This window comes from Schistocerca serialis, chromosome 6 (assembly GCF_023864345.2).
Source record: "Schistocerca serialis cubense isolate TAMUIC-IGC-003099 chromosome 6, iqSchSeri2.2, whole genome shotgun sequence".
NCBI classification, from domain to species: domain Eukaryota; kingdom Metazoa; phylum Arthropoda; class Insecta; order Orthoptera; family Acrididae; genus Schistocerca; species Schistocerca serialis.
In genome coordinates, this window is record NC_064643.1 from 729,693,424 (window position 1) to 729,718,921 (window position 25,498).

The 25,498-nt window shown below is 38.1% G+C and overlaps 1 protein-coding gene across 2 annotated transcripts in view; it reads right to left on the minus strand.

Annotated features, from left to right (window-relative positions):
• Window positions 1–25,498, minus strand: part of LOC126483961 (voltage-dependent calcium channel subunit alpha-2/delta-3) — an 832,874-nt gene that overhangs the window by 348,746 nt on the left and 458,630 nt on the right. For both annotated transcript variants that reach the window (XM_050107259.1, XM_050107258.1), the window contains exons 9-13: window positions 21,456–21,592; window positions 13,872–14,006; window positions 12,096–12,179; window positions 6,242–6,322; window positions 4,586–4,660 (exon numbers count right to left, since the gene is read on the minus strand). In XM_050107259.1, the coding sequence (XP_049963216.1) occupies window positions 4,586–4,660; window positions 6,242–6,322; window positions 12,096–12,179; window positions 13,872–14,006; window positions 21,456–21,592 (512 nt within the window). The remainder of the gene's footprint in view (window positions 1–4,585; window positions 4,661–6,241; window positions 6,323–12,095; window positions 12,180–13,871; window positions 14,007–21,455; window positions 21,593–25,498) is intronic.

Genomic DNA, 25,498 nt, shown 5'->3' on the forward strand with positions numbered 1-25,498 from the left:
GGAAGTCAAGGACATGTGGCATCAGGATAAAGTTGACATTATACCAATTATACTATCAACTACAGGAGTCATACCACACAATATCCACCAGTACATCAACGCAATACAGCTACATCCAAACTTATATAAACAACTACAGAAATCTGTAATTATTGATACGTGTTCAATAACCCGAAAGTTCCTAAATACAATGTAACATATACCATACAGTTAAAAGGAAGTCACGCTTGATGAAGGTCCGCGTCACTTTCCAGTTTTAACCAGACCTAAGGTCTGAGAAAAATAGAAATAATAATAATAATTGGTAATCAATGCAAAGATTTTTTAAAAATTATCATTCTTATTACTGCTGTGTTAAGTAACATGCTCATTTCATTCTTGTCAAATGTGAATAATGGCACCTAACAATAATGTGTGGCAGCTGTATAGCAAGAATCCACGTGAAGACGAAATTTACTGATCAGAAGTAGAGAGAGAAATAAAGATTAGCAGAGGAGACGAAAGGAAGAAAACAGAAATAAAAAGGGATGGTTTTCATTATGACAGACATATTGGTTCCCTGTTTAACAGAAGGAAAATAGCTGGGATATGGTGATGATAACCGATAAAACTTTACTCTCCTCTCTTGAATGCAGAGTGGTTTTGGGTCAGATGCAGGACATGGTAGATTGTTCCACAGTTGAATGGCTGAGAGGGAGAAGGACACAGTATTACACAGTGGTACAGTCAAGATGCTGGAGGTAACTAATCCCAATACTGGGGTAATGGAATGATGGTAAATATTTGATATGTAAGGGAACGTAACAGTATTATGAGAAGGAAAGTTGCCACTCACCATAGACCAGAGAAGCCGAGTTACAGATAGGCACAACAAAAAGATTTTCACAGTTAAAGCTTTCAGCCAATGGCCTTTTGTCAACAATAGACACACACACACACACACACACACACACACACACACACACACACACACACACACGACTGCAGTCTCAGGCAACTGAAACCACAGTGCACATGCGAACACAACTCCCGCATCCCACACGCGACTGCAGTCGTGTGTGTGTGTGTGTGTGTGTGTGTGTGTGGGCGCGCGCGCGCGCGACTGCCTGCGCACGTATGTGTGTCTATTGTTGACAAAGGCCATTGGCTGAAAGTTTTAAGTGTGACAGTCTTTTTGTTGTGCCTAACTGTGACTCAGCATCTCCTCTATACGGTGAGTGGCAACTTTTCTTCTCATAATATTGTTACAATCCATCCTGGATTTTCCATTGTTTGATATGTAAGGGAGCTATTTGCAACACTATTGCATGTGTCTCATGTTATTTGCACGCAACAAACATTTTTTTTTTATTCATCTCAATGACATCTGTAAAATAATTCTGTGTTATTATTGGAAATTAATCATGTTTTTGTACTTTTAAAACCATTATTGTAATTTCACTAGTCCATATATAGGACTTATTGACAGTACTAACAATATAATGTTAGGGAAGGAAAGCTAAGTGGGAAGTCCCATTGTGTTAGTGTAGGGAAGCAGCCTACTCACGCCGTATGAAATTCACATCAGTCTTCCATTGTGTGCCAGCCAGTCCGCTGTAACTAGCTCCGACATCATAAATGTTGCGCAATACTTTAAAAATCAAGTAAATAACCTGAAACGTTTCTAGCATGTCAGGAGTAATACTAAATCAATATGTGTTGAATATCAGTTCAATAACTTTAATCATTCTCAAAATTTGGACGTTTTTCTGTAAAAATCATTGGCACAACAGAAAAGAGCTAGAAACTTAAAAATTTATATTTAGATTCCTTTTTCATAATAATTTAGTAGAAACAGTATTCTGGATCTCACAAATTAAAATTTTAGTTGAAATTCATGATTTTCTGGTTTTTGTCTTAAAAATTAAGGAAGCAAGATAGATTAAGTAGCTGAATAAATAAAGCTAGGATGTTTAGATTTAAGTAGATGTGAGAATAACTATAAAACTATAGCTATAGCGTATCTCCAAAGGGCAAGTTCAGAGCTCGTCTACTGCGTGTAGTGTACTTAAATTAATTCTCTCGCCCAAAATATTTGACTTAGCCACGTCAGACTTTTATTATGATTACCTACCTGTGTGCTGATTGCACATTTAAATTGAGAGCTTCATCGGCCATCAGCAAAGGAAGCAATGATTTATTCAATAACTTAAAGTGGTGCATTACTATCGCAGCAGCTAGTCGGGAGAGCGGATTTGATCAGGCGTTCCCTTAGCCGTCCGCACCGCAGCTTTATATATAAGAACGCTGCGCAAGAGAAAAAGGCCCCAGTTCTCTCCAGACGCTGATTAGCGCACCACCTGTGCCGGGAGTAGCGTTGCGTCGGTATCATTGCTATAAACAGCCTCAGATGCCGTAATAAGTTACTCGGGATATGTGTGACCATGAAATCGTTTTCGAGTGAAGTGTTAATTCTGGGATGACTTTAATGATCTATCTTCAGTTTGCGTATGTCGTATTTTCACGTGCCGTCGCGGGACAGACATTCTACCATTATTTAGTGTGGCGTTTGATGAACATTATCATCAAATTATGGCGAGCATTCACTTAAACATTTAATTTGAGCAGTTATAGTTGCATCAGTGCATTAGACTCTGAACTGCTCTGTTAGTTGGATTGTGTGGATTCTTTTTGGTCTGTGACTTTCAGAATATAGTGAACATTTTAGAGAGAATCGTTTTTGATTATGAATCCCAGACAATCTCCTAATTCCTCAGAGCTATAAGCTGTAGCTATAAATGTATTTCTCAGATGAAGTGGGCACTAGGAATTCTAATTACAGGCTTCACGTTTTGCTAATCACTTTCTGGTTGCCAATATTGTAGTTAGAGAGCCAGTGTTGAGAACGGCAAACAACAGTATTAAATAAATAATAGGAACATTTTAATAATGATTATTCCTCCCGCCGCGCCACATATGTTGCTAATCAGCCGGGAAATGCATCTTTTCTACATTACATTCTACATTTTTATATATGCAATTATAATTCCACCCGCCGCCCCACATTAGGTAAGCATATGGGCACCAAAGTAAAAGGTAAAGAACAGGAGTGACTACACGCGAAATCAGATGCAATGAGTGAGTTGAGTAGAATAGAGCCTGCCGAACAGTTGAGTAACTCAAGTCTACCAACAACACAGTCAAGTTGTGACTGTCATGCAGAAACAGTTTTTGTGTAAACTGCTAGTCTATGAAGACTCATGGTGATATGTAATTGAATGCTGCTATGGATTATGGTAGAAGTGTGGTTCTGGAGATATTCATTTGGAGCAAAGCCTCAGATGAACATTTCTGTGTGCCTATATTACAAGAAGACATGCTGAGCTCCATGGTACTTTACAAGATATTTTCATTAGAAAGAAAAGCTGGTGAACTGTGCAATAAAGGTGCAAAACATGTGAAAGCCACCGATATATAGAGGATTAAAAGAACTTCTGATGACTCTACACTGCACTCGCAATAGTGTCTCATCACCTTCATACAAAGTAATAAATATACTTGCAAAGGGCTTGAATCATTGTTTGACAATTGATACTAACCTATGTCACATTACCTGGGATAGGTTTCTGGGGTGCATTCTCAGTACTGAAACTTAATATTGTAGTAATGAACTCAAAAATTTATTAGAATGCTTATTGAAGTGCCATATTAAGTTACAAATAACTTTCCTGGTGATCTTGTAGCAGAGTAAATGACTTGCACTTTCCAGTAGTAAAACTAAGAGACATAATGTGGAGGACAATCAAACAAATTAAAATCAGAGTTAGTTAAGTAGTCACTGTATGATGACTGGTTTCATAAAAACAACCACCCCCCCCCCCCTCCCCCTCCCCCTCCCCACTATAGTACAGCCTTATGATGCTGCACCTAGCAGTTCCACTATCCTGTCCCTATCATTTCCTTCCATGTTCCCAAAGGCAGCACTAGTATCCTTCCCCAACTCTAATATGCTACCCCTACCTGCCACCCACCTCCTCTGTGCATAACGTCACAATTCAAGTAATGGATGTTGCTGTGAATACATCTTCTATGAGTGGCTTCTTCAAGGAGACCACACCCTTGGTCCAGGAGAAAAGTTAAAGAAGTGCCTGGAGCAGAACCTCAAGAGAATCTATAATGAAAGGATTCAAAAAGTGGCACATACCAAATGCCATGGATAGATTACAATAGATTGTGTTAATTTTTTGGCAACTATTAAGATACTTTAGATCAGTAATATAATTTATAATTTTGATTAGCCACAATTCGTTAAAATGAAAATTTCTCAAAAATCCTTTTCAAAATAGAGGATCGTCTTACAGTCAAGTAAATATGGTACATAGTTTAACGATTTAAACAACTGTTAGGTAAATGCACAAATATAAAAATACTTTTTATTAAGGTGAACATTTCTTCTTGTGGCATTATTTATTTGCTGCATTTTCTCACTTGAAATAATTGCTGAAGCACTATAAAGTTACATAACACCTACATTAAAATATCGCTTGTGCAGTTTGACAAACACTTAGTACGAATATTAATTTACTACAATAAGTAAAAGACTTACTGCTGGACGGTGATCTGGATGCGTAAGTATGTGGCCATTGTTGGTTACCATGAAAGCATATGCATTTACTCCCAACTGAAATAGACAAAACGAAGGTAATACACATTAGAAAAGTGTAAATTGTATACAACACGATTGAGTGTAATAAAAATGAACTGTGAAAAACATTTATGAAGCACAAATGAACAATTCCGTAATAAATTGCTAAGAGAGGGAGGTACAGAGATAACAACATGCTGATTGAAATCTTCTCAATATTAAAGCCATACTGCATCAAGAAAAATTCTTTGAATGTCAGACAACTGTCTCCATCATTGTCTTCAGGAGTAATACTACTGATCAGTAAAACTGGGACAGTGTTCTGCTTCTCTGGAAAAAGTGTGCAATTTTCTGATCATCGCCAAATATCTCAGAACAACTGCTGCTGGCTTGGCCTCTTGCTCTGAGCCATAAAGCATCCTTTCCCAGTGCAATATGAAAACATCTGCAATATCTTCCTTATTGTAACCAATTTACCTCAACATGAGCCTAAAATGTTGAAGTTCAGACTGTAGAAGATTGTCATCACAGAGAGAGAGAGAGAGACGAGGAGGGGGATATTGACAGAGAAATGGGAGAGGAGAAGTTAGAAAGGAGGGGAGGAGCAAGAGGAGATGGACACAGAATGAAAAGACGAGGAGATAGACAGAGAGGAATGGGGGAAGGAAGAGGAAAAGGAATGGGGCAGAGGAGATGGACAGAAAGGGGAGGAGGAGGAGATTGAATCAAAATAAACACAAACCTGGGCAATGTCGGGTACTCAGCTAGATTAGAATATATTTGCTGAAGTGACTTAGCCAACAGAAAGGAGTAGAAATATTAGAAACCAAGAACATAAAACATGCACCTGTAGTTGAAATAAATGCCAAATATTGCACAATAGATTCAATACAAATGACACCTTATTTTTATATAACTTGTTACAATTAATTATATAATTACTGCAATGAGTATACACCTTAAGTGTTAGTGATACATTTATTCGAGATAAAAATCAAACAGTGGAAAATCCAGGATGGAATGTAACAATACGAGAGGAGGAAAGTTGCTACTCACCATATAGCGGAGGTGCTGAGTCACGATAGGCACAATAAAAAGATTCACACAATCATAGCTTTCGGCCATCAAGGCCTTTGTCAGCAGTAGACACACATACACACACACTCACACACACACACACACACACACACACACACAAACACAAACAGAAGTGCAACTTGCACAAACATCAGCAGTCTCAGAGAGCTGAAAGTGTAGTTTCAGCTCTCTGAGACTGCAGATGTGTGTGCAAGTTGCGCTTGTGTGTGTGTGTGTGTGTGTGTGTGTGTGTGTGTGTGTGTGTGTGTGTGTGTGTGTGTCTACTGCTGACAAAGGCCTTAATGGTCGAAAGCTATGATTGTGTGAATATTTTTATTGTGCCTATCGTGGCTCAGCACCTCCGCTATATGGTGAGTAGCAACTTTCCTTCTTTCATATTATTTATTCGAGGTACCTTTTCATTTGAATCTAAATCCCAGAGCGAACCTACTAGTAAATAAGTGATCAACACACTGCCAAGATGTTTGAGTGGCACTCTAACATGCACACTGAAACAGTAATTCTGTTGAGCTAACTCACCAAGTGAGGCAACATGAGGTCTTTTATTTCCTGAATTGGCACGTCAGTTCCAGCAACTCCCAGTAGATCTGCTATCTTTGTCTACAGAAAACAGAAGATTTTCATTATAACTTATAATCAACTGTGAGTACACTCACTCATCCGAAAAAAAATCGAGATAGAAAATTACACAATAAGCAAATGAACAAATTAAGTGCACCACATTTCAACATAAGTAACAATAATTCAAAATTCCGTATCAACAAAAATGACCACCCTCTGCAGAAAATGCACTGTGTACCTCAGCATTTGAAGTGAGAGCCTCATTCCCTGACTGTTAACAATTAAACAGAAAAAGTAGGAAGAGAAGTGTACAGATAAAATGTGCAGAGCCACAAAAAAAGGACTATTATTAATTGAAGAACTGTACAAAGTGACTACATTGCTTGAAAGTGGTAATAAAGTAGTATGCTCAGAAAGTGATTGTATGTTCAGAAAGGGATTGTTGAAATGGGTACCATTGTGGAAACATAATTGGTTTTGTGAATCTCAAGGATAAAATGAGTAAACAGAAATGCAAACTTGAAAATAATACAAGGTTATGATGAAAACTGAACACAGAGTGAAAACAGACAGATCAATAATCTCCAAAATAATGAAACATTTGTAAAAACTAGAGAAGATGTGAGAAGATAAGTGAAAGGAAGCACCAAGAAGGGTGAAGAGATGGGTACTAGATATATTAATTTAAATAATTTCTTATGTAATCTTACAACTGCAGTTTAGAAGAAACTGGTACCTGGATAGTGGAAGGATGTGTTACTGGACTGACACCCAAATTTATATTTTACAATGCAATTTATTCTGTATCCAATTAAAATCCACATTAATATGAGCTGTGCAAAAATCATTGAAGGACCAACTAAACTGGGTGGTAGATACATTGTTTTGCAAACCACTGTAAAAGGACAGAAAAATACTTGTGCTACCACCCCTTTATTTTCAATGGCTTTCGCACACCAGTAGCTTCAAATAGAAAATTTCAGTTTGCTTTTACTTATAGCAACTTAAATAACATTAAGTAATGTAGGCAAAGACAGATTGCAACTTACCATAAAGAAGATGGAAATGTCGTGTGGCTAGGGCCTCCCGTCGGGTAGACCGTTCGCCTAGTGCAGGTCTTTCGATTTGACGCCACTTCGGCGACCTGCGCGTCGATGGGGATGAAATGATGATGATTAGGACAACACAACACCCAGTCCCTGAGCGGAGAAAATTTCCGACCCAGCCGGGAATCGAACCCGGGCCCTTAGGATTGACAGTCTGTCACGCTGACCACTCAGCTACCAGGGCGGACACCATAAAGAAGATGTGTCAAGGTCCACACACACACACACACACACACACACACACACACACAACTGCCAATTCCAGCATCTCAGGACAGAAGGCAAAATCATATGCAAGCAGTAATTGGAAGGGAATGGTGAGAGGGAAGGCGAAGGAATAGTAGTGCACAGGTGGGCAGAGAGATGAATGCTGTTTGGTGAAATGAACAGGGACTAGAGCTGCCAACAGGCACAGCATTAGGAGGTTGTGAGGCAAGGAGGTGGGAAAAAAAGGAGAGGAGTGGGGAGAGATGGACAGATGCATTGGCAGAGAGCTGCAAATAAACAGGGTGGAAGATCAGGTGATATCAGGACAGAGGGGCTGGAAACTGTTGGGTGGAGGGTGTGGGGACAGCATGTTAATAAAGGTTGAGGCCAGGATAATTACTGGAACCTCCACATTCGCATCTCCCTTCCTGTTTACTTGCAGCCTTCTGTCAACACATCCGCCATTCTTTCCCCTCTCTTCTCCTTTTTTCCTCACCTTCCTGCCCCACAACGTCCTGATCCTGCACCTGTTGGCAGTCTAGTCCCTGCGCACTCCACCAGACAGAGTTAAGCTCTCTCACCATTCACACACTACTATTCCTTCCCCTTTCCCTTCCCCACCCTCTCCAGATTGCTGCTTGCATCCCATGTGATGTTGCATTCCGTCCCGAGATGTTGGAGTTGGCACTCATGTATACATGAAGGGTGTGTGTGTGTGTGTGTGTGTGTGTGTGTGTGTGTGTGTGTGTGTGTGTGTTTTACTGATGAAGGCTGTGGCCAAAAGCTGTGAGTGTCTTAATTGTGCCTGTCTGCAATTTGACATGTGTTCTTTATCGTAAGTAGCAATCTGTCTGTTCCTACATTACAAAATTGTTAAGGCTTTCATGGCCACTTGTTGACAAACTGCCTATTGGCAATGGAGGGTGAAGCTTTGAAAATGCCAGCCACTCATGCTGGCGAAACGTCAGAAAAATCATTAGATGAACATCGGCCGAAGAACCCGAGACAGAAGCCAATAGGCAGTTTGTTCCTACATTGTTGACATTCCTACCTTTTCCATTGTTTGGCATTAAGTAATGTGATGTGTGTGTGGCTATAACCAGCAAAATTAAAATATTATTTGTATATTGTTCAAAATCCTAAGTTTTCATGAGGTATCCATACCAACACCATCAGAAGAAATCAGATTCTCATCTGTACCGTTCTTGAGCTTTGTTTACATACACTAATCTTTCTTGTTCACCTCTTTACTTATTGAAATCTATATATAAACACTCATTCCTGTTGCCTTCTTCGTCCTAATAAGTCTCTTCATTACACTGATCTCCAACACAGCATTCTTACTGAATATTTTTCTGCTTTATTTCACCAATCATGTCTTTTTTTACTGTATGTACATTTGCTGAGATAGAATGTTATATTCTTTCTTCAGAACTGCAGCCGACTTTCTTCCTCATAAATTGTTCTCTGCAAAGAGCTCAATGATACTTAGTTTTGTCCACTTTCACCACTGAATCAGACCTGCTGCAGTTCTCTTAAGCTTTGACCTGAAATACTTGTTTCTCTTTGCGAACAGGTCTGTTTTTGTATCTTCGTCAATGACAAATAAAGCTAGTTATGACACATCAAAGCTAATAGTAATTCCTGGACATCATACTGGAAAACAAAGCTACAGCTGCCAAGTGAATCTCTTTTTTGTGTTACACGTTTTCATCTACAAGATTATTAGGCCACGGACTATCTTCTTAGTATGTATGTGTGTAAACCATCAAGTTTTCATTAATGGCTATTCTGTCATAACTTTAAAATATGTAAAGTTAAATCCACTTCTAAATTCATACCTTTAAAATTTCAGACATAAACAAAATTACAGGTTAAAGGCATTTGATGGGTACCACTAAACAGCTAAATTTGAAAAGTCAACACCACCTTAAACATTTCTCTATTCTAATCAAGTGTCACAAACTGCTGAAGATAAGATGTACATCTCATCTGACCATTATTTGGAATATCTTACATTCGGATTCAATTACAAATGCCACAGTGTGATCAGCATTACAGGTTCCCACACTAAATGACAACATGAGCACATCTGTGTGCATTCCAAACATATATACTACAGATAACAGTTTCAATCAAAAGAAAAAGATTTACTTAGCAGCTGTTTTACTCCATCAAAAAAAGGTAATCCTAACTAGCACAGTATTTTCCTCTTTTTTGTTGCTATGTGTTATTTCCTTAATAATTTTGTTGTCCACTTCTGGCAGTGCTATTTAAAACACCCCTCCACAACATCAGCTCCACTTTGCCAGCTTTCTTATGATACTATCTTTATTTCTGAATGTATCTAATTATAAAATTTAGATTAACAAATTTTTCTTTCCTGGAAAAGCATAAAAATTTTCCTTAATACAATAAAAGAGAAACTGAAAAATTATGACTCTTTCCCCAATAAATATGTTCTGTAGAATACTCCTATTACATTAAGTATCCGTATAAGAGCTATATTCTTGGTCTACATCCTCCAACACGTTATTCTAGAAATACTGACCCCTAACTACAGTCTAATAATAAAGGAGATAACATGCTAAGAAAATGTAAGCATTGTTGATACCATATGTGCTCACTTTACAGCTAGTTACACTGGCTTTATAATTTCTGCAATGATGATATTACTGTCAAAATTCTAATATACAGACTGGGGCTGGCACTAAAATTCTAACACACTACAGTCATCATAAATATATCAGGGAGTCCTATGTATTTCTATAAAGTACCACAACTGCACAGAATATTAGTTGCTAGCCTACAAACACAGAAAATAGACACTTTATGCAATATAATATAGCATTCCAACCTCAAAATTCTATTGAATACCCATGCAGGGTAGAAAGACTAAGCAAATTAGCTAGTACTAATTATCTGTATGATTATTCTTAAATGATACATTTCAATTTTTATGGCACTTACTGGTAATTATGAGATGCATTTAAATAGTATTACATATGATGAAGAGCACCTGTCAAGTGATACGAACAAGTTTTAATAACCTAATGAAAAATCCTGGGTGGTATATAAACAATGATAGAAGGAAAAACAATCATTCATCTTATAGAAGAAGCTCTGAGCAGCACATAGGAAATAAACAAGGGGGTGAAGATTATAGCTCAGTTTTAGAACTTTGAGTCTTTATAAGAGACTGGGCCCGCCTGTGTGTGTGTGTGTGTGTGTGTGTGTGTGTGTGTGTGTGTGTGTGTGTGTGTGTGTAGGAGTGAGTGAGAGAGACAGAGAGAGAGAGAGAGAGAGAGAGAGAGAGAGAGATCGTAACTTGAATGGACGCACTTTGCATATGTGAGCTCTGGCGTAAAGAGTGTAACCTGAGCAGTTATACTGAACACCTTATTTGTGTATATCAGATACTCAATGCTTTTTCTACATGGTTGTCTTTCCTCATGCCACTGAATAATACTTACTGATGAAATTTAATCTAAAAAGTAAGTCACCGGAACACTGAAAGGAAACTGCCAGGGCTTACTGTTTTCCTTGTACATAATTAATTCCAGACAATCATTTGCAAGATAATTATATCTTACAGTCTGGTATTTAAAGCAGTGTTTGTAGTCATTTGGTAAATGAAATAATTTCCAATTTGCCAGGTTATTAAATCAGGATCATGGCAGGACAGAAATAGTTAAAAAGCATGAACAGTTGTGTGTAGTAGTCTAAATAAATGGTTAAATGATTTTTCAGAAGATATTATGAAAACTGCCGGTTACAGCAGTAGTTAATGCCCTGCAGATAATGAAAAGCAGTTCTGAACCTTAACAGTAAACATGACGATAAAAATTCATCAAGTGTAACACATATTTGATTCCTATTTCTACAATAATTTGCCTTAATTATGAGAAATGAAATCTCTCTAGTAGCAACAGAGATACTACTTGAAATGGCCTACTCTGAACAACTGTTTTTATACCTCAACATGTCATTAACAGATTCAGTTTTCTAATGCTATGCTGATTTACCTGACTAACCTACAAGTAGCCACACTCATGAACTTCTACAAAAAAGTAATAAGTTAATTCAGACTTTTTGCTACCTCTCGGATTTTTTGTACCCATATCGCCTCATTTATGAGGGTCCATTCCGTGAGGTTCTGTAGACAGGAGAATCAAATGACAGCTTGTAGTCATTACTAAATTGTGAAATAAAAACACAAAAAATTCTTTTAAAATGCTTATATTAAAGGTATGTTTGGAACTGAGTACCTCAGTAATCCACTGACTACAAATATCACTCAGTAAAGACATACTTCAAACAGAATGGACACGGTTTCAAGGGATATTGAATCACATGAAAAATATCTAACCTAAAACCTGGACAAGGATAAATTACAAATGTTACTGCCTTTGTTATAAGTATTGTAATACTTTCTTAAACACATTGACAATTCAGTTTTAACAGAAATTTTTTATAAGCTGCTTTAGTAAGAAACTTACTGCATTTTCCCTCCGATCATAAACAGGCACTGCAACAGATGTCATAAGTTGGTAGGAAGTTTCATCTGCATTTTCATCTGTAACCTGGAACATCACAGTTAAGATAAGATCAAGTATATATATCACCATTTGTAAGCATATAAAAATATAGCTGCAAAAATTAACGTTCACACAAAAATATGGCATATACTGATCCAAAGGAATTACAAACCAAATGACACCTTCTTCCCCCTGAAGAACTCTAAAACCTGTAACCAATTGCTTGTAAAATCAGTCTTAATTGTTATGGAGAGTGGAATCTATGGAATCTTTCTCATGTATGTTAACTTTCTCAGAAAATTAACATCCATCTTACTATTTCTGTGCAATGTGCAAATGACTTAAATGTGAAGCTGTATATCATTAAAACAGTAACGTAACACACTCATGGCAACTGAAAGAGACAACTGCAGTGTAGGAGAGTGTGTTGCTGGTGTCACAACAAACGGAACTGTTCATCATGTCACATGACCAGAATGTCATCGGACCTTGTTACCTTGTCAGTGTAACTGCTGAGCACAGGATGGTTGAGATGTGCAATATAAGGACTTCTGACCATGGACACATGCTGGACACACCATATCCAAGGTCATGCAGGTACGGGGCTTTTTAACACTCTTTGAGTACTTCGGTTCAAGGAAAATCACTGCCCCCAGAGTCAACTGTCACAATCAACAATGTTTTTATGACAGGACTACCTCATAACTAATGTAAACTACGATACTAGTTAGTTGGGCCACAGCGGAGCACACCACTTGCCAAATTAATTCTGAACACCACCACCACCACAACAACAACTGATGGATAGTAATACCATTCAGAGCTCCACCTGTGCAATTGGATACAGAAAAATAAATCTGCTCACTGCATGTCACAGGTCACTGAGTTTAGCACTGGGATAAGAACGCTACTATCACTTGTTATCAGGATAGAGAAAGATCTCCTAAACTGATGAGCTGTAGCACAAGTATGTACTGATGGCACTGTATAAGTCTGTCAAAAATCACATGAGGTAATACTACCTGCACCACTCACACTGACGGTGAAGCATGTGTATATGGGATGAAACTGATGCTTTATATGTCTCCAGTTGTCTCTCATCAGTAAACTGTACAGAACATTACTAGCTAGTCATCTGCAATCTATGTTCCCCTGCAGCACAATACAGGTGATCAGTACCCTCTGCCATCCTGTGCCTTAGGCACTTTGAAACACTCCATAGACAGGACAGTGTTTGTGTAAGCCTACACGGCACATCACCTAACGTCGACCCTCTTGATTAGATCTGGGATCCCATCAAGAGATATGTGTGAGCTTTGTAATGGCTGCGACTGACTTCTGCAAACTGTGGGTGTTGACTCAGGTGATAATGGTTTGGGATGGGCCCTCAGAGCTTTCAGCACACCATGGAGTTCATGCCATGATGTGAAACTGGCACCATTGGGCAAACTGTAGTAAGTTCTGTGCTGTATCTCTCCAGAATTACACAAAAACAAATGAATAAAAAATTAGATCAAATTAAATGATACTACTGTTAAACACGTGACAATCACCTCAGTGCTATGACCAATGGTTTTGAGAAGGAAGTTAACCAGCTCATACTAAAATTAAGTTTTGTTATGAAGTAAAAAGAGTTAAATCATTATTTTTTTTTCATTTTATAAACATGTTGAATAGAAAATACAATAATGCAGATGGAAAAATAACGCACAAACTGTAAAAGAAAATTTTGGATACCCTTTTTAAGCTCTCCACATATTGTCGTAGGTGCTCTTCACTTTTATTTGAATTGTATTCTCTAGAGGCTAAGAATATCTCTTTCTGCTTTCTACATTCCCTCTTTTCCCAAAGCCAGTCAGTTGTTTTTGGGTCCTGTAATAGAGAGAAAATTCATTAGAATATACATATTTGTGCACTTAATTAAGATTAATTTATTCTGAAAATAGCTTACACCATTAACTGTAAATGTTAAATTTCAAAAAGCTAATGACACTTAATTACACTAACTGGATTTTATTAGTACTACCAATTTTGGACGTACGCTGTCATCTGCTACAAAAATCACTTAAAACATTTCAGTTGTCATGAATATCAAAACACAAAGCATTGAATATTTTAATCCACATAAAATATGTGTTTCGTGTAGATTAAAATATTCAATGTTTTGTGTTTCAATATTTGAGACATATTAAATGTTATAAGTGATTTTCATACTAGATGATGGTTTACGGCCAAAACCAGCAGTACTAATAAAATCCAATTAATGCAATTCAGTGTCATGAGTTTTCTAAAACATATATCGACTATTGAAAACTGTCTAAAAAGATCTATGTAAAGGTTAAGTGGTGGTGGGCGTTAGAAATAAAGCTGAAGCTGAAAGGCCTCACTAACTTTTCAAATTGCAATAGCAATAAATAATGAATTATAACACTTTTCTAATAATTAGCTGCAAGCAGAAGAAAATAGAACAACCTACTACAAAATTGTTGGTTTTACATGCAATAAATGGATTTCAATTTTCCAGTGTTAAGGTTTGTAACAAGATGGCAGCAGACATCTGGCATGAAATTACAGTTCCCAAATATTCAAAACAAAGTAAAAGTGAATACCTTACTAAGCACTGTTGCTAGGGCCTATCAAAATAATTGGACTTGTGGATGTAATTTCTGGTATACTCCAAGCCTAACATTCATATTAAATGGTTTCTAACTTTTCCATTATACAGATGATTCCCCTCATCCTCACCAGAGGTGGGTTGTTATCGACCAACAACCTGGAGTCTGAGTGATCTCTCTTTACAACCTTCCAAGACCTATACCTTTTCCTTTCTGATGAAGAAACAAACGCATTCTTAAACTTAGTATAGTTTTTTTCTACTTGCAATTGTTCCTACAGGCAAGGGTATGGAACTTTGGCAGATGAAGGCAAGTACTAGCCAGCTGTCCTGTCTCCTTCTAATTTTATAGCTTTTTCATTTGAAATTCCCTTTTAAACAATTTTTATGTTTATGGTGGCATCTCTAGTAATATATTAAATCTTGAGCTGACTTTTGGGTATCCCATCTAGCTATCACCATAAGCATGACATATTTCCTGACACTCATGCACCAGTAACATATACTCATAAAATGGACACAAGAAGATCAACTTCCCTTAGATCCCATTTCATTCCCTTCAGTCTTTCCAAGTAATTTTTAGAAGTAGCTTACTAGATAATACCGATCCATTTTTCAAACTTGTGAAGCAAGTCTCCTTGTGGCTTCACTTAAACATTTATTGATTACAAAGTCATACATGAATGTACAAGAAATGCAAGAAGTTTTCAACAAGCTAGACAACAGTAATTTTTAGGTTCGAAGGGACATACCACCGGCTCTCACAAGGAACCCCTTGAGTGTGAGGTTGCAATTTCTATCTTTTGTAAGGCTCATTTGAAAGCATAGTGTCAACAATTATGGCAGGAAAAATATTAGCTACTAGTGACACACCATGTGCAGCAGGATGGTGACAGAAAATAAGTGTCTGGGAGGTGCAAAGATCAACCTTCTATGGGATGTATGTATTACACTTCACAAAATGGACATTGTTGACATTCGGTAATGTTCAAAACAAACCATTAACTTGAACCATGAACACCAAATGATGAATGGCATGCCACAGTGATCATAAATGTTTGTACCAACAAGATCGAAGGTGAATTCCTTGGAAGTTACAAACAGAGGAGGTGGTTCAGATAGGAATCCACTCTTAACAAATGCGAACAGAATCATACTGGTGTAACAGGGTAATGAGAACTGATGAAATGTGATGGCATGCAACTGAATGTGAAACAGTCTGTCTTGGAGCTTGCCGTGTAACTGGTTGTCATTTAACAAAATAATTTAATTCAACAGCTAGAAATTCTACTCACCAAGCAGCGGCAGAACACACACATAAAAGGAGGTTATAATTAGGCAAGCTTTTGGACACAGCGGCTCCTTCTTCAGGCAGAAGGGTTGAAGAGGAAGGAAGAGGGGTGAAGGAAAAGGGCTGGAGATGTCTAGGAAAAAGGATTGATTTTGGGAAAGTTTCTCAGACCCGCAAGTCAGGGGAGACTTACCGTACAGGATAAGAAGGAAATAGGTCTTTTATGTTTGTGTTCTGCTGCTGCTTGGTAAGTAAGTTTTTTATCTATCCAATTAAATTATTTTGCCAAAAATTGGTTACTCTTTAATAAACATAAACATTTTCCATGGTAGGCTGTAATGTGATTTTTATTTAATCATGCAGTTAGCTAATTTCGCTTGTAAAACCAACATGGAAAAGCACTAAATTTTCTGCATGCATTGCATGTTACACAAACACTTTACATGTCACTTTAAGATAAAACATTACTTTTATCTGTTTTATCTGAATGTGAGTTGTGTAAAGTGTTAGTTATACATGTGATGCAGGCAGACAATTTAGTGCTTTTCATGTTGGTTTTACAAGTCCTTGACAATGAAAGTAGTCGAAATTAGTTAATCATACGATTAAATAAAAATTATGTTGCAGCCTACTGTGGACCATGTTTACATTTATTAAGCATGTGGAGGCTGTGGATCCCCACAAATACAAAATTTTTTGTTATCCTTTAAGGCACAGCTGCAGATAGTGCAATAATATGTTCTATAGGCCTGGAAAAAAGAAACATCCAGATGCTGAGTTTGTCCAGTGGTTCCAGGTGGTATGAATTGCAATGTCACACACTTTTCTGGAGGGATAGTTTGTACTAAAGGAGTGTGATTTTTATATACGGACCAGCAATAAAGCAAAAGCAAGTTATTTTGACCAGTTATTGGCCAAAAGCAGTGCTCATAACGCTGTTCTAGTCCTCTTATGCCAATTTTCCACTCTTTCTTGGTGTGACATAAATATTCCCTCCTGCCCTTGTAAGATCACGCAGATGACTAAGAATTGTAGGGGCAGAGGAACTCCAATTGCAGCACAATAAATAAATTTCCAGTCAGTTTACCATCCATATTAACAATCAGCATACTTGCATATGAATGCATTAAGGCATTAGTTGATCTTAATTCAACTCTCTTGGTACCTATAATTTCTGAGGTTCCTTTCATATGGATTTCCCTCTTCAAATCCTGATTGGCCAGAGTTGCAAACCAATTCCTTACTGAATGATGGGATATATTTGTTTATCTCATCTACAAATTTTCAGGCCAATTCTGTAGTTTGCTGTGCATCATCAAGTTGATGCTTTGTTTGAAATTTCGTTAGTTTATGTCTTCCAACTTTGTAGCACTGTTTGAATTATGCGCTCATCCACTGTTTCCCTTGAAATCATTGTAATCTATGATGTGTGCAATTTGACATGCATAACACAGTAGGTCACTGACATACACATCCTGTAAATTGTATCGAGCATCCTTGAAACGTGCGAACACCAGTTTTTGTAACAAGTACACCTTGTCCTCCCTTGAATATCCATAGTTTTTCACATGCAATACATGGTCATTGTTCATAATTTTTTTTATTATGCTACAGATGATCTTCCATATACAAAATTATGTTTAGGAACAGCTCCTTGGACAATGATTGTCCTTTACTACATTTCACCAGAGACAAGGTTTGTGGCTCACTGTGCAACAAGGATGATGAACTACGCAGCTTGACCTCTGTTTCAAAATCACTTTCACTTGTTAAGCACATAACATCATCATTGTACTCCTTATGTACATTGTCCGCACAGTCAAGCATAGACAACACCGCACTCTCCATTGATTCATCTTGCTGAAATGCTAGTATTTCATCTGCCACTTCTTTCTCACTCTGTGAAATTCATTGGGTTCCTTTCTGACAAAACGTCAACTTCAGCAACTGTTGTGTAGATATAATGCAATGTTTGCTTTATTTATTATTGCCACTGCTTGGCTTTGTATCAACACCTATAGAACTGTTGTGGGTTATTAATCAACTAAGCATTTCAGCTATGCTCTACTGTATTCACCACTGAATTCCTTACAGTCCCACCACCTACTGTCATTAACAGCCAATATTGTGGTCACGCGGTAGACAATATGTGAGGTACTGAATGCCATAAATGTCAATGGCATTTTGTGACATCATACTCAAGGTGTTCCTTGTAAGTATGTAACAGTTACAAAAACATGAGCACCAGCCTTCACCATAAGAAAGCAACAAATTACTTGAAAGGCTGACTGACAAGCAGTAGCCTCAAGGATGTTAGCATAGAAGGCTGTGTGATTTGGTATGATTTAGGGATATTTGGAATACTTTCTGAACATGTTGGCAGTAAGAGGAATAAAGAGGAATCACCAAGAAGAATAGAAAAGAAGAACAGATGATGATAATTTTAGACTAGTGCACAGGGAGTAACAAGAACCTCTGATATTTTCCTAGGAAGTCTGGGACAATCTGCTTTAAGATTCTGTTGACAGCAACTGTTATGATATGAGAACATTGAAGGCATGTGGCAAAGGGATAAGATGTATGCAGTCCAACGGCTAAAGGGTCCTACGCAGCAACAAACTCCTACCTGCAGCTCAACACAGTGGGCCCTCTGCAACAGGTGTGGCAGGAGACAAGCAGGACGTCATCAAATCAACAGTCTGTGTACCACCATATAAAACTATATGCCTATTGTTGTGTCACACAGGCCAAGTGATTCTCAGGAGTCTCATTGTAGTGGGCTTAATTATGTATCCTGTTCCTTTTGCTTAATAAACGTGGACAGCAGGGGTGGCTGTGCGGTTCTAGGCGCTACAGTCTGGAACCGCGTGACCACTACGGTCACAGGTTTGACTCCTGCCTTGGGCATGGATGTGTGTGATGTCCTTAGGTTAGTTAGGTTTAAGTAGTTCTAAGTTCTAGGGGACTGATGACCTCAGAAGTTAAGTCCCATAGGGCTCAGAGCCATTAATAAACATGGTTTTCTTTTTTATTACTTCATTGCGTGTCAATATTTCATATGCTGCTTGAAAAATCCTAATTAAAATCTTTTACAAGCAGAAGTAGAGTACAGTAGATAAATAATTGATATCTACGTAGCTGGGTTGATGCACACCTTGATTACACACACACACACACACACACACACACACACACACACACACACACACACACACACTACATTCAGTTCTGTACAACAAATAGAGTCTGATGTAGCATATGAGCTATAGGGTAGAATGCTCCAAATTATTGGATATACATACTGATGACAACTGGAAGACCCATATTACTCAGCTTCTCAAACAATTAAGTTCAGCTAATTTTGCTCTTTGTATAACGGGTGTTCAAAAAGAAACGAGCCAGAGGCATAATTACAGAAACCAGTACCTGTATGTTAGAAGTACTGCCCCTAGCTGTTGAGACACTTGTCCCACTGCGACACAAGGCGGTGAACGGCTGTCTCATAAAATTCCTAGGGCTGCGATGTTAACCAATTCCACATGTACAGCTGGACGTCGTCGTCCGAGTTGAATCGTTTGCCCTCAGAGCCTTTTTAAGGAGAACAAAAATGGCATAATCACAGGGAGAGAGGTCCGGACACAATGGAGGGTGGCTGAGAGCCTCCCACTTGAATTTCTGCAGGAGTGCCGTGACTGTGTTGGCCGTATGATGCTTTGCATTGTCGTGGAGCAGAATGACCCCAAAGGTGAGTTTGCCTGGTCGTTTTGATTTGATCGCTTGGCAAAAGGTGGTCCAGGTTCACGAGTATTACTGGGCATTCACTGGTGTCGCATGCTGCAGGAAGTGAATCAGAAGGGGACCATCTTCGTAAAAAAAGAATGTCAGTATAATCTTTCCTGCATTTGTGTGGATGACCTTGGCTTTTTATGGTGGTGGTGACCCTGGATGCTTCCACTGGAGACTTTGCCATTTTGATTCTGGTTTGAAGTGATGACACCATGACTCATCTCCAGCCACCGCTCATGCCAGGAATGCATTCCCTTCCCAAGCATAGTGCTACAGATGAGCAAGACAAGAGAGTGGGCCATTCGACATGCTTTCTGGTGTGGTTGAAGACTGTGGGGCACCCATTGGGCACACACTTTGTGCATGCGCAGTCGTTACTTCATTATGGGGTGAACACTTCTGACCCTCAATCCAACCACGGCAGCAATGGCTTTCACTGTCACTCAGCAGTCCTGCGTAATTAATGCATCCATCAGCTGGATGATGTCATTGGTAATGCAGTGTGTTGCTCCAGACCACGCATCATCGGCTAACGACACCCGTACCTCCCTGAAGCGCTTGTGCCATGCCCTGACCCTTGCAAGGGACATGCAGTGTTTGCCATGCACTTGTGACATTCGCCGATGAATGTCCATTCCTCCTACTCCTACTGCTGTCAGAAAACGAACCACACCACTTTACTCATCTTTTGACGGCTGCATATCGCTGTTTGCAATGCGACAGGCAGTGTTGAATGATTGATGTGTGCTGCAGCTAGCTCTGTATAGTCACTTGACATGCATGCGTGCCCTCTAGCAGCGGGCTGTGAACTTCCACGCTCTGGTCGGAACCACACCTCATTACACACACCACAATATTATCCTCCTGTCACCAATTTGTGCTCTCCAGACTCTGCCTCATTTCTTTTTGAAAGCCCCATATATAAATGCTAAACTTGGAAACAAATATAGCAACTTCCTGGCATATGTTAAATATTTTCATTCAATAATGTCTTATGGAATAATTTTCTAGGGTAGCTCATCACTTAGAAAGAAAGTATTGATTGCACAAGAGCGAGCAATAAGAATAATAGGTGGTGTTCAGCCTTGGATGCCTCTTCAAGGAGCTAGGCATTTTAACTCTTCTGTCACAAAACATATATTCACTAATGGAATTTGTTATAAATAATCTATCACAATTTGATATGATCAGTAATGTCCACACCTACAACACTAGAGGAAAAATGATATTTATTGCCCATTGTTACAGCTGTTAGCAGCTCAGAAAGGAGTTCAATATGCAGCAACAAAAATTTGTAATCATTTGCCCAATAACAGAAAAGTCTGACAGGTAGACAAGCAAGTTTTAAAACTAATTTAAAATCATTTTCTTGTGGACAACTGACAAATTTCCATTTAAAAACTGGTAGCCAGTAAAAAAAAACTAATTGTAGTTGCATGGGAAGGACTAAAAATAATAATGTGTTAATATTAATGAACACTTATCACATATACATATTCCGTATACTGACTCGTTGCACATCATTTTGATAAAAGAATCATTCCAATTTTCTATAGAACATGTAGTTAACTAACTATCCTTAGCAACCTACAGAACACTCTGAATGAACAAATGAATGAATGGCACCCACTGTAACGTCGGCATACACAGGAGTCCAGACCGTTGGGTGAACAGTTCGTCCCAGTACTAGCGGCCGAGCCATGACTTGTATATACATGAGGACTTTCTCGCGGACTTCAGCAAGTGTGCTGAGGTGTTGATAGTAACCTAGAACAAAGACACACCCAGCTCAAACTTTTACTCAAATATAGTCATAAGTCTACAGACCTGTTACTGGAAACATATATAAATGTTTACTAACAAACGGTAGTATTATGTGGACAGTATATCATAGCAGTCAGCCGCAACTGTAAACAAACATGAACTTAGGCTGCCCGAGGGGACAGGAGCGGTGCAGGTAAATAACCCCCACCTCTCTCTCAAAGCGCTGTCACCCTATGTCTGCTTTCTACACCTCCATGAAATCAAAACCGACATAACATTCACAGGGATCACTCTGATACTTTTTGTTGTAGTGACAGTCACAGTCGAATCCATTTACACACCAGGATTAGTCTCTTCACACATTTAAAAATAATAAAATAATAGCAGCAATCCACAACACAAAGCAAATTGGAAAACACAAAGCATTTGGTAGTGGCTAGAGCACAAAGGTTTGCTGCAGTTGGCAGTAGCGGTTCAAGAGTTCAAAAAACTCCCCCCTAAATCTGCCACCATGTAATATGTGCATAATATGCTTATTTATTTTTGAACAAGTAGTTGCAAAGGAAATCAAGTCACAAATTTTCTCACTGTTAGAGACCATATTTTTGTTGGTTATGCATTCGTATGTTAAAGTGCTAACATTAAATTGCTAAGAAAACAAGCAAGACTATGTTGAATACAAGAATATATACAAACAGTTGTACTAGTGTATGTCATTAGTGCCATCAGTTATCTGGAATACATATCCCACAATAAATGTAAATCTTTCTTCCTCTTTTCTCTTAGAAATATAATATTTTTAAAGAAATTTTAGGTTTATAATTAATAACATTTATAATTAGATAACTGCCTTCAAATTCATGTCATACTGCACTCACATTTGTAAGTGTGCATTCACCAGGTGTGACATTTGACAAATAAAACTCTATGATTGTGCTGAGTATTAATAATTAAAGGTCATATCTGTAGTGCCATACATGCATATATTTCACCTAAATTTTATTAACATATCACAATAAAATTTCATTAACATATGATAATCAAATTTAGGTGGAATTTATGCATTTATGACACTACCAATATGATCTTTGGCTATTAACACCCAGCACAATCATAGAGTTTTACCTGTCAAATGTCACATCTGGTGAATGTACACTGCAGTACGACATGAATTCAAAGGTAGTTGTTATAGTAATTAACACATTGAGTAAATTTATTTGACATAATGCTGTTCTTAGTGAAGTGCTATGTCCTTTTAAATTGATGACAAGGAATCTTGTTCTGTTATACACATATCATATGTGAACATGTCTGACACAAGAACGAGTCCTGGTAACACACTTCACAGTGAGGTAGGAAGTGGTACAATTTAAAAAATTTAATTTGACTTCTACAAATTTTTGAGAAAAGAACATATTCCTCAAACTGAAGTGGTTTTTTTAGCATTTTCTGTTGCTACTTGACAATAGCACAATGGCAAAATCTCAGTTGTAAATAAATGAATACACTCAGTAACAGCCCACGCAGAAAATGATGTTATTTCCATAGTAATACAGACTGACATGATACAGATAAATTAAAATGAAAACATTTATGAGGGTTACCAAGAAAGCAATGTACCACTTTTTTTTCTCAGTCAAAAACAATGCTATGAATGCAAAACGTTATTTATGTATTATATGAAGTCTCCTGAGTGAGTGTGCCAAGTTTCCATCACTTCTGACAAATCCTGTAGCTGCAGGACAGTTTCAAAATGGTGTCTGTAGGTAATGTATGTTACAAGCAACATGCTGTCATTGAATTTCTCATTGCAGGGAAGGAAACTGTGGGTAATGTTCACAAGTGCTTGTGAAAACTTTATGGTTCATCTGCTGTCGACAGAAGTATAGTTACTCACTGGGCACGGAGGATGAAGTCATCAGAAGGTGGTTCGGGAGAGCTCCATGATTTGCAGCAGTTGGCAAAAACATCCACGACTGTCATACTTGACACACTTGACCTAGTCCCCTTGGACTTCCACTTGTTTGGGCCATAAAAGGATGCCATATGTGGAAGACATTTTGAAGATGATGAGGAGGTGATTTACACTGCAAAGCGTTTTCCACCACCAGGACAAGGACTGGTACCAACAGGGCATACACACCCTTGTTTCATGCTGGAGGAAGGCCATAGAATGGGGTGACAATTACGTGAAAAAATGGGGTGTGTAGGTAACACACCATTCTTTAATGTGTGAAATTCTCATTATTTTCAATAAAGAATTGTTGAAGGAAAAAATGTGGCACATTACTTTCTTAGCAGTCCTTGTAGTAAATGCTACCATTTTTCTTTTTAGTAATGGAAGAAGTAATAGTGACCATTCATAGCTGAGGAGTTGTTAAGTGCCTGAATGGAATAGAGAGAGAGAGAGAGAGAGAGAGAGGGGGGGGGGGGGGGGGGAGGGGGGGGGGGGAGGGGGGGGGGAGAGGGGGGGGGGGAGGTGTGTGTGTGTGTGTTTTTAGCTCTCCAAGTGGGCAGTGTCAGGAAAGTCATTCATGATTTCAGATTTGCTTATGGCCTATTGACCACTCAATCTCTCAACTATGCAGTGCAGAATTACCATCCACACACGCCCCAGATGTGACTATGCTGTGACCGGTTGGTGCTTCATTTCACAATGTCATTGTTGTTCTTAGAATCTGACTGAATGTATTCACATTTAACATACAAATGACCATCCTGGTGGTAATACTGCTTTGCCATCATTGTACTGTGACAGTTGGATTTCTTACAGACATATTGTCAACATCACTGTATGGCAATCACTGTGCTCCTGAGCATGGTGAAACTAAATGTGGAGAGGTTGAGTTTTCTGTTTTTATTTTATTTGATAATTTGTTGTTTCATTTATCGTCAGAAACATGATGATGTAAAGCTTACTGAGTCAGTATCATTACTTAGCTGCACCTAACACTAAACCAGTCTACCTGAACACCATCGCTATTGTACTGTTTAACAATGTCATACATTCTCCCAGAATTAATTTTCATTTCTGGAACCTTGGTTGCAGACAAAAAGAGAGATATTAAACAAGACACGTACTAAGCTCGGTAATTTTTCTATCAGATCTCATGCTTGTAGTGACCCATGATGGCTTTTTTACATTTGGTATAGTATCCAGAGGATGCTGTTCTACCATGGCCACAACACTGCCTCAACTGCAGAAATAGTCACTGCATGTACACTGTTGAAAGAAAATAATGAAGAGGTAAAGTGCCCTTAGAATATTCCTATTTATCCTTATGAAAATATTGAAATTTCTTGCAGTTATCCTACAGAAAGACAAAATTTTGAAGTTTAAGTGTAAGTTTAAGTGTAAGCCACACATCTGTAAAATTTTCTTATTCACAGTACACATTTCAGTTGCTCATTTTTAAATCTATGCTTTCAAATTATAAACTGCAGTTCACAAGAAACAGCTTCACATGGGTTAGAGTACTATGGACTCTTAATTTCCCATTAACAAAAGACTAAAAATGTTTTTGTTTCTACAGAGTAGTAATTTTCTTTTGCCAGGCAGTTTTTTTAATTTGAAACGAAACATTTTATTTCTTTGGTAAGTAGCTAACTCCAATTCACTGGTAATTATCGAGCATCATCACACAAAGATTACATTATATGCTTCCATTTGTCAACCTGTCATGAAACTCACAGCAGCGTGGAAAAATTAACGTGCAATGGTGTTCATAATCCTGTCAAATAGTGTTGCGACATAAAAGTACAGGTGTGAGGTCTATATCTACAGCGAAAAAAGGGCAGTCATATGCTGGTTTTTCACTGCACTGACACACTTGACACACTAAAACAGAACATATCAGTAGTTCTTGAAATAATATCATAGGTATGAAATCAACAACTTTAAAAAAGAAG